General features: G+C 34.9%; 1 protein-coding gene across 4 annotated transcripts; it reads left to right on the top strand.

Moving 5' to 3' along the window:
- The first annotated feature begins 2,263 nt into the window (after nucleotides 1–2,263).
- Nucleotides 2,264–8,300, top strand: LOC110884885 (glycosyltransferase BC10). Of its 4 annotated transcripts, none has more exons than XM_022132592.2 (12): nucleotides 2,264–2,475; nucleotides 3,554–3,612; nucleotides 3,765–4,277; nucleotides 5,372–5,470; nucleotides 5,703–5,803; nucleotides 5,902–5,973; nucleotides 6,309–6,402; nucleotides 6,688–6,768; nucleotides 7,372–7,431; nucleotides 7,516–7,638; nucleotides 7,754–7,792; nucleotides 7,972–8,300. In XM_022132592.2, the coding sequence occupies exons 3-12, from the start codon at nucleotides 3,897–3,899 to the stop codon at nucleotides 8,098–8,100; spliced, it is 1,179 nt and encodes a 392-aa protein (XP_021988284.1). In that variant the 5' UTR covers nucleotides 2,264–2,475; nucleotides 3,554–3,612; nucleotides 3,765–3,896; the 3' UTR covers nucleotides 8,101–8,300. The 4 variants fall into 4 exon arrangements, with proteins under 4 accessions (XP_021988284.1, XP_021988286.1, XP_021988285.1 ...); XM_022132593.2 differs by having other exon boundaries at nucleotides 2,316–2,475; nucleotides 3,554–3,626; nucleotides 7,972–8,298; XM_035978570.1 differs by lacking the exon at nucleotides 2,264–2,475 and adding an exon at nucleotides 3,048–3,223 and having other exon boundaries at nucleotides 3,327–3,612; nucleotides 7,972–8,298.
- Nucleotides 8,301–10,380: the final 2,080 nt, after the last annotated feature.

The following is a 10,380-nucleotide window of genomic DNA, read 5'->3' as shown; positions in this document are numbered from 1 at the left end:
TTCAATGTTTAAACTTTTAGATATGACATTTGATACATTCTTTGGTGTGGATGTTACTGAAGTTGTGAAAGCATCGTACAATTCATTGTAAAACTCCTGCTCCATGATTTCAAACTTTGGAATAATCGAGAAGTACCTGCAAAGATTAACAAATAATCAAACAACTTTACAATCAAGAAACTTGAAATCTGATCCGTGCAAATAGAAGATGTAGATCCGTGCGAATGAGAGATGTAGATCTGTGCGGATTGAAAAAGTAGATCCATGCGAACCCAAAGTGCTAGATCCGCATGAATTAAGGTATCTGATTCGCACAAATTAAGCAACTTATATCCGTGCGAATTAACTAAGTCTGATTCACGCGAATGCACCTAATCAGATTCGTAGATACTGATCTGTGCAAATGCACTCTGCGCACATCTAAGTTGTGTTTTTCAACGTTTTTCAACGATTTTTCAAAGAATTAGCTCAAATTTTAATCTGGTCTTTTAAAGGACTGATTATGTTATGATTTCGCATAACATATTAAAAATTAGTCAATTTTAATCGTAGATTCAACGTTAACTTGTATTTTAAGCTTGAAAAAGAAGTGTAGAAGAAGAATGAGTAGAAAATGATGAAATCAGATCATTTTTGCTCTGATTTGACTCCGATTTGCTTGAATCTACTTGTATCTTGTATCTTCAGTCCTTGCAACCAGTCTCATGCTCTGATACCACTTGTAGGAACTTGTTAGGACTGATCACGATCTGCTTGAATGTACAACTGATTGCTATGACTTCGTATCTCGTGCGGAATCCAAGTACGAAGGTGACTTGAACAAGAACAAGCTAATTAATATGATTTCTATTGATTTGATAATACAAAACCGTGAAATCAATGGACAGAGTTTCCCCTCTCTAGTCCAAAGTGTTACCAATGACCAAGACATGACACCTATATATACTAGACCCCCATCCGCGCAAACAGACTTATCACGGATGCGCATCTAGAGGTGTACAAAAAACCGGTTTTAGAACCGAAACCGGGAAAAAAACCGAAACCGGTTTTTTTTAACCGGTTTTTTTATAACCGGACCGGTTTTATAACCGAACCGCCAGTTTGTGACCGGTTACTAATCTTGATCTGAAAAACCGGTTAATAACCAAAACCAGTTTTAAAAAAAACCGGAAAAAACCGGTCCTAACCGGTTACACCGGTTATTGTTTTGGACTTGAAAAACCGGTTAGTAACCGAAACCGGTTATAAAAAAAAAACCGGCTTTCTTTTAGGTGAAAAAACCGGTTCGATTAATAACTGAAACTGGTTTTTGAAAAAAAAAACCGATTTGTACACCTCTATGCGCATCCATGCAGATCAGCATAAGTGCGAACCTGGCTTTCCCCATCCGTGCAGATCTACTACGCGCAGATCCGTGTGAACCTGCCTCATGCGTGGATTTGCACTTTAACATATATAACGAGTCGTAGCTAATAGTTTAGACAAGACAAGGGGTATGGTTTGGGTAGTTCCTTTGGGGACTACCACGTAGGCGCCACGTCATATCCGATGAAGAACAATCCAAAGAGGACTACCCAAGGGTGTGGGGGACTACCCAATAATAAAAAAACTAATATATAAAATAAAGGAGAGAGAGAGAGAGTGAAGAACAAAGGGGGCCCACCATTGCAGCTCGTCGCTGCCGTCTTGCAGCGGACGTTGGGGACGTGACGAGGGGGAGGGGGCAGTGTGGGACGAGAGGGACGAGCCGAAGACTAGAGGGGACGATCCCCATACCCACTGGTCTAATACAAGAAGAAAGTGATTTGTAATGCCGTTTAACATATCATATCATCGTGATCTTTGTGAAAACATCAAGGGTTAATTAAGTATCTTATGTAATAATAATAATCTGAAAGACACAACAAATTCCTCCTCATCCGGCTGCTGTTGTGTTGATAAAACTAACACTCTGTTCCCGAGTTAATTTAACGAGAGATAAGAAAAGAAAGCAAAAGTGAGAAAGGAAAGGACGAGAAAGGAAAAAAAAAAGATGACTTTCCCACCGCTTCCTCCCAAATCGGAAGGAAAGAAAAATTAAAGAATTTAGCCTAGTTTTCCTGTCATTTCCTTTCTTTTCCTTCCTTAAATGAAACTCGGGAACACGACATGTTTTATTTTCCTTTCTTTTCCTTCCTTAAATGAAACTCTGGAACACAAAATATTTTTACTTTCTTTCTGTTTCCTTTCCTTTCCTTCCGTTAGTAAACTCTGGAACACAGTGTAAAGTCAGTCAGTCAGTCACGTTAACACATTTCAATTTGTCATAGAAACCCACGCCATAAATACCAACAGATCAGTTCCCCCTCACTCCACTTCCATTTCAACCGTCAACTCTAACCTACCACCGGTGCCACCACCGTCTACGACGGCGACTCCGTCATCCGCCACTCGTCGCCGCCGCAGCTCCGCCGTTCATCTATCACTGTTTAAATTGTATATTCTCTTACTCACACTCTATTCACTAAATTCATAACCGTTATCACTTATCTCTAATTTTCCGATGTGTTATAGATCAGACGGTTATTTGAATTTAATGAAATTCGGATCTTCGTGTTTTGCTTATAGATCTCTTGATTCAAACCTAACTTTTTTTGTATAGTAGAAAAGGATCTTTGACGATTCGTACTTCTATGTAGGTTTTTATATTTTGTCTTTACTTTATTGATAAGTTAGATTGCTTTATCAGTTTTGTGTTAAAAGGTGAACAATTGACTGTTGATATTAAACATGTTACTTGGCAGTTTATTAATTATTATTACACTTGTGTTGTGTGTGATATAGATCCGATTTTCTCTGTTTGTTTTAATAGTTGATGAGATTCAAGTTTGGATTTGATCTTGTGTAAACTGTTTAGCTGCAGAATTGTGTGGTTCTGGTGATGTGTTGCCTTTAAACAGCACTGAAAAAATATATATGCGTGTTTAGTTGTGTTAAAGACGTGTTTGGATGTGCGATCTGGAATAATATTTAATAATCACATAGTGGAATGATAAATCTGATTATTCCAGGAATCAATGGATAACATGTTGAATAAGAGAATATTATAAGGAAAAAAGAGTCCTGTGTTAACTATGGGTGTATAGTTAAGGTTATTGTAGCCGTAGATATTCAGTTTTGTTGCAATCAGTACGAAATGGATTATTCGAAGTTGATTATGTGACCCTAAAATAATAAGATTACCGTAAGCAACTTTGTTTATCCACTAATCAGATAATCAGTTATACATCCTTAGAATTTACAAGGAAAAAAACTGGTTCAGCTTATCATTTGTTATGAAATTTCAGGCATTAAAGACGTGTTTTAGTTTCGTTGGGAGAGTGACATCTCTATCACAAGTCCGCGTCTTGAGATATAGTGACATGTTAACCGAAAAAATAGTTTGCTGAATCTATACTTCATGATATGGCTGTCTTTGTGTTTTACTTGTTTTATGCATGGTTGTGAAAGCATTGTATTTGTAAATATTCATTTTTTTCCTGAATAAAAAGTTACACATGTGATGTTCTGGCAGTGTTTGGTGGTGCAAAGGTACCTGTGAAGGAAAGGGCAATGTATGCCTTCCAAACCAAGGTATAGATTGTAAGGTAGATATTAAGTAGTTGTTGACATCAATTTATTGAAAAATTAATCAAATTTATGTAGCATGTAAAAAGCATTCATCTAATAAGTGTTTGAGCACCACTGAATACACCAACTTGATTCCTTTTTCACATGTCTTTCAGATGCAGGCTTGATGGGGATGAAGTTCATGATTGGAAGAAAATAACCCTTTCCTATTTAATACCTCGGTCTCACAAGTTCTAAATAAATCATAACTTTTTGGTATTCTCGTACGTGTGATGCCTTTTTGCTAAATGAAGACAGCTAGAGCATGGCGTGGAAGCTTAAAAGACTATATAATGATGTCTGGTGTTCGACAACGACCAAATTTTAAAGGGCCAAACTGGGTTATTATATTAGTGTGCTTAGTCAGCATATTTTTAGTTGGGTTATATATCTATCAGCCCAGGAATACTGCTGCCTGCTATATCTTTTTGTCCCGTGGCTGTTCCGATCTTGAAAACACTCCAGCAGTTCCTTCCAGAGAATTAACAGATGAAGAAAACGCAGCTCGGGTGGTCTTCACGGAAATTTTGAAATCATCTCCTGCTGCTCCAAAGAACGCGAAAGTCGCTTTCATGTTTTTGACTCCTGGCCCATTACCGTTTGAAATGCTATGGGACAAGTTCTTTCAAGTAAGCTTCATCCGTTTTTGTTTCCTCGAGGTGGAAATATGGGCGGGTTGGGACTGAGAGGTGTTCTTTGGGTTTTTTTAATCGGGTTTCGGGTTATTCGGGTTTTTTTTTTGTTATGGGAATCCTATCTGTAACCCGACCCAAATAAAATTCGGGTTAATCGGTTTTGGGTTATTCGGTTTCGGGTTTATTCAGATTGGGTTAATCAGTATACGGATTTTTAAATACAAGTTGCAATGCATACTTGACAATTTAACTTAACATGATTATTATCAAGTAAAAAACACAAAATGCCAAATAAAAACCTTCCCAGTATGATGTTACATTCAAACCCTGCATTGAACATGTATATTACCTATAAAGTCAAATACAATAAGCACAAAACTAAACCCTATCAACCAATCATATAAACTAAGAAGAAAACGCCAAATCATATCATCCGAATTGAATCTTTTTAGTCGCTCAAACAACCAACGAAACACCGAAACAAAACATCATGTTCACAACAAAAAACAAAACATATCGGAGGAACTTCATACTTTTCTGTTATTATGTATGTATATATACAATCGACATTTTTTATGTAATTTGGGTCAACCCGACTAACATTTTATTAACCCGAATACTATTTTCGGGTTTCGGGTTCCATCTTGTGTTACCTACTTATCTTAGCGTTCTTTTTGCTATATAGTTTACAAAGGGATTGCGTTTATCGGTCATTTGATGCTGATCACGTGAACTTGGATAAAATGACTAAATGGCTATATCACAACTGATAAATAGTCAATAAAGCTTATATGAATCTGCTTACAATGCTTGAATTAGTTGTGATTGTTTTGGTCTTATACTATGTGTAATTATATGCTACCGCTTAATATTCTTGATTAATTCTATGCTGATGACATCAAGGCATTTTTGTAACTTACAAGACTTTGAAATATGGGATGAAAGCAGCTAACTTGCTTTTAAACTAAAAACTTATGGTTGGTCCTAAAGTTCATTGTGTTTATTCAATTAGCTTGCACATTAAAACATTGTCTATAGTTGATGTTTGCATTAGTTTTCCAATAATATATTCTTAAAACCTTTTGCAGGGCCATGATGGTAGATTTACTGTTTATGTGCATGCCTCAAGAGAACAACCGCCTCATGTTAGTCCGTACTTCAGTGGTAGAAATATAAGAAGTGAAAAGGTATCTATTCTTTAGAGCTTTGTGTAGCTTACATATAACTATCAATACCACCATATTTGAATGAAAATATGAAACAAAAAGGAATGGCCGAACCTGCATCGAATAAAAGATAATTAATAGGAGATTGTATCTTATTACATTAATAGGTGGCCATGCCTTTCTAAGTATTATTATAGCAACAAAAAGCTACGATTCTGATCTTATATCGATTGCTCTTGCTTTGAAACATTAGGTTGATTGGGGGAAAATATCAATGGTTGATGCAGAGAGGAGACTATTAATGAATGCACTTCAAGATCCAGATAATCAACAATTTGTTTTGCTATCTGACAGGTAAACACATAGTTGGATGTATTTCACTTGTGGTTACGTGTAGGGTGGCAGTTTTGACCAATTTTACTTTATAATAAACTATTTAATTTCTCTTGCAGCTGTGTACCATTGCATAGCTTCGATTATGTGTACAACTACCTAATCTTCGCAAATCTTAGTTTCATTGACTGGTAAGAACATTATACTTTCTAAAAGACATTCATATATATATATATAGAGAGAGAGAGAGCGAGAGGCCGGTTAATGTACAATATTCCTTAATGTACGAGCGTACACTGTGAAATTACGCACCTTGTAAAACTCAAAACCCTAATCATGCATGTTAAAAACCATAATCACGCGTGATTAGGGTTTTGAATTTTACAACGTGCGTAATTTCACAGCATACGCTCGTACGTTAAGCAATATTGTATTTTACACTTTCACTATATATATATATATTCCTTTACTGTTTTAACTGCTGTTGAAAACCTTTTTTACCAAATATCTCTTGTGCTGTCTGTAGTTATGACGATCCCGGTCCACATGGAGCTGGTGGAAGGTATTCAGAACATATGTTACCAGAAGTCGAATTTAAGGATTTTCGTAAGGGTTCACAGGTATAAATCATGGATAACATCTTTTTTTCTTTAACTCGTGGTTTATGGCCTTCAATTAAATGATTAACGTCGACCTTTATTTTTTATTGTTTAGCACGATTGTATAGATGAATATAATTGATAAAAACAAAATCAGATGAGTGAACGTTGTCAAAGATAATGAATTTACAAGTCAATCATTTATCAGCTACCAGAAGTTCTGTTTAGTGTGACAATTATTTGTAATAAAGTATTATCTTGTTTTTTTGGATAAAGGAAGTATTATCTTTTTATGTACATTTGCAGTGGTTCACTATGACTCGGAAGCATGCTTTAATAATTATGGCTGACAGTCTTTACTACAGGAAGTTCCGGCTTTACTGCAGGGTTAGTGCATCTCCCTACCTTGGTTTAAAACACAAAGCGACCCTAGGCGCAAAGAGTTGCGCCTTGTGTGACATAAGGCGAGCTCTGTACAAAAAGCGCATAAAAAGCGAGCTTTTCTTGAAAAGAATCCCACTGAGGCGCGCACTTTTTGTACAAAAGGTGTTTTTGTGCTTTAAAATGTTATACATGTAGCTAAAATGGTTGTACATTAAGTGATTTATACATTAAATCATATATAAACCTAATTTATTATCACTATATTTTGGGTAAGGGATGCTAAAAGCCTATAGAATATACATATAAAAAAAATATATAAGCACCTTGCGCCTCACGTACGAAAAGCCCGCCGCTTTTGCGATTTGCGCTTCGCGCTTTGATTTTAGACCTTGTCGCTTTTGTACACTTCACGCTTTTTTAAACCAAGCTCCCTACATTCTTTTATTCTGTGAAGGAACAGCTAGAAAAGTAAAAATATACAATTTATATTACAAGTTCAAATGTAGGGTTTTGCTAACTATTGTTAAATGTTAACAACTAACTTTTAACTAATTTGCTTCAACACTTTATCACGAAGTAATAGTTTTTGTTTTCTTAATTTAACAGCCAGGTTTCGAGGGCCGCAATTGCTACGCTGATGAACATTACTTCCAAACACTTTTCTATGTTAGTTCTTCTATAACCCTTTGTTTTTCTTTCTTTTATCACTTTTAATTATATTTCTAGTTGTTAAAGGATTCTCTTTTTTAGATGATTGACCCTGCTGGAATTGCAAATTGGTCTGTAACATATGTCGATTGGTCAGAAAGAAAGTGGCACCCGAGGTCTTATAAACCTCAAGATATTACTCCCAAGCTTATTAAAAACCTCACGGTACACAATATCATTCATACTCAATACAGAAAAAGTTGTATAAATGATTAATGCATTAATAATGATTACAAAAATATGATCATGAGTGACTAATCAACACTATTATGTACTGCAGTCCTTTGATACTAGCCTGCATTTCACAAGTGATGAAAAGGTAAATAATTTATCACTTTTTCCACTTCATCACTTTCTGGGTCAAAGGCATTACTTTTTAACTCAAGATTCGATATAGCAAGTCTATAAGTTTTAAAATCAAGATCTCTCAAAAGTCAAAACGACATAAGTTTCAAATATAATGGATATTGATCTATCACATTGTGTTGGCTTTTGCAGAAGACCGTGTTGAAAACACCCTGCATGTGGAATGAAATGAGGCGGCCCTGCTTTCTATTTGCAAGAAAATTTTATCCAGAAACATTGGATAATTTACTGCAGCTTTTCTCAAATTCAACATCAGTCTGAAGATAACATGAACATTGTCATTTATGGATGGATTCACAACGGAATCTGACCCATTTCTTCCCATTGATTCCTGTATAATAACTTGTGGTGCTAGTCTTCACGTTGATGAGGCTTGATTAAGTTTTATGGATTTCAATTTTGAATCTATTTAGATTGTTAAAAGTTACCACCTTTCTTGATAATACTTATGTTTTAATCTATGCCCAGGCTATTCGCACATCCCCCTTGGTCTATTCGCACACCCCAAAAAGCCCCGCTTTGGCCAAAGCGGGGCGCTTTAGGTTAAAGTTAACAGACAAGGATTGACCTCATACCGAAGCGCCCCGTTTTGGCTAAAGCGGGGCGTTTTGGGCTGGCTGTTTAATTTTGGGGGAAAAAGTGAGGTTTTGATGGAAAAAATGGGTTGTTTGTTTGTATTTGGTTGTGTTTTTTTGTTGAAAAGTTGTAGATTTTTGTTTTAGTTTTATAAAACATATATAATTTAAAGTTGATTTAACAGAGAATTTTTATAAAACATGTATAATTTTTACGAAACATATATAGTTTTTGATATTTTTTTAAAAATCAATTTAATTCAAAACATATATATATATATAGGATAAGGATCATGTGAGAAGTGATAGGCTAGTTGAGAAACTTGAGAAACATTCTGGACCACACATTTTTCTAAGCCTTTCGTAATATACACATATGTATAGTTTAAAATTGACTATATACATATGTGTATAACTCAATATACATATATGTATATAGTCAATTTTAAACTATACATATGTGTATATTACGAAAGCTTAGAAAAATGTGTGGTCCAGAATGCTTCTCAAGTTTCTCATATAGGGTGGACTTCTCTTAGGATCCCTACCCTATATATATATATATATATATATATATATATATATAGGGAGCCGCTAGAATGAAAACCACCTTGAGTTGTAAGAACCGCGAGAACTACACCCCACGGAGGGGCGTTCGCCGCGATTTTTTTTTACAAGTAGATGTGTGCATTATAAACACGGCCGTAAAAAATCACGGCGAACGCCCCTCCGTGGGGTGTAGTTTTTTACACCTCAAGTTTGGTGAAAAAAAAAAAGAAAAAAGAAAAAAAATTAAAAAACACCAAACTTGAGGTGTAAAAAACTACACCCCACGGAGGGGCGTTCGCCGTGATTTTTTACGGCCGTGTTTATAATGCACACATCTACTTGTAAAAAAAAAAATCGCGGCGAACGCCCCTCCGTGGGGTGTAGTTCTCGCGGTTCTTACAACTCGAGGTGGTTTTCATTTTAGCGATCCCCTATATATATATATAGGGGATGGTTCAAATGAAAACCACTTTTATTGTGAAAACTCGAAAACTAACTAAAAAAAGCCTAAAAAACACACAAAAAAAATTTTTTTTTTTCAATTTTTTTTATAAAAATCGCTAGTTTTTATATATATAAAAAAAACTTTTTTTCAAAAAAAAAAAAAAAAAATAAAATTGTGTAGTGCACATCTATACAACCTAATAAAAGCCTTAATTAGGGAACACATGTCCACCTACTAGGGCCTCCATAGCTCATTTTCCCGCCAAAATTGACATCTCCTCATATTCCTTGAGATGACCCGACACGGGATCCACCAACCCATTCGGGTCCTTAATATTCGTTCCATATTTAACACAATAAACCGACCAACATTCCCATTCGTCTTTCTTCTCTTATACTCCTTTTTATTTAGGGTTTTCTTACGTTTCTATCTATCGTTCGACTTTCGATTATTCATCAGATCTAACAACGATTCTTGAAACATCGACGGTATGTACAGCTTCTCATCAGATCTAGTTTTTATATCTGTAATTTTATTTGTTCTTATTTCTGATTTTAGGGTTTTTTTTTCCTTTTTGTACTTTGAATGTTCATAAGGTGTTATATCGATTCTTCGAACATACAAGGTATGTATGTTCTTCCTGTAATACGTAATCTTTTAATCTGTAATATTTTTTATCTATTCACTAATCATACTGTTTTGTTATTTCCTTTCTATTTTTCGAACAAACAGGTTACTGCTTCAGAAATTTTTTGATTTTATTAAGTTGTTTTTGATTATATTTTTTTTTAAATTTAAAATTTTTGAATATGTAATCATATGATTTTTTTTTTGTAACTGTTGTGTGTAGGTTTTGAATATGTCAGGAACTTCATCAAGGTAATATTTATATCTTCTACAATACAATATGTTTTGTACTACACTTTTTAATTATTGTGTTAGATATGTAGATATGTATACAAATTTTTTAGA

Source organism: Helianthus annuus, chromosome 10 (assembly GCF_002127325.2).
Source record: "Helianthus annuus cultivar XRQ/B chromosome 10, HanXRQr2.0-SUNRISE, whole genome shotgun sequence".
NCBI lineage: Eukaryota > Viridiplantae > Streptophyta > Magnoliopsida > Asterales > Asteraceae > Helianthus > Helianthus annuus.
Note: the sequence above shows the minus strand (reverse complement) of the source record. Positions and strands in the feature narration are given on the sequence as shown.

What these genes read in the sequence shown, in the direction of transcription:
- LOC110884885 (XM_022132592.2), top strand. Translation starts at nt 3,897, where the DNA reads ATGAAGACAGCTAGAGCATGGCGTGGAAGCTTAAAAGACTATATAATG. An exon ending in GAAATATAAGAAGTGAAAAG is followed by an intron (nt 5,471 to 5,702) that starts GTATCTATTCTT and finishes TTGAAACATTAG; the next exon opens with GTTGATTGGGGGAAAATATC. An exon ending in ACTTCCAAACACTTTTCTAT is followed by an intron (nt 7,432 to 7,515) that starts GTTAGTTCTTCT and finishes TCTCTTTTTTAG; the next exon opens with ATGATTGACCCTGCTGGAAT.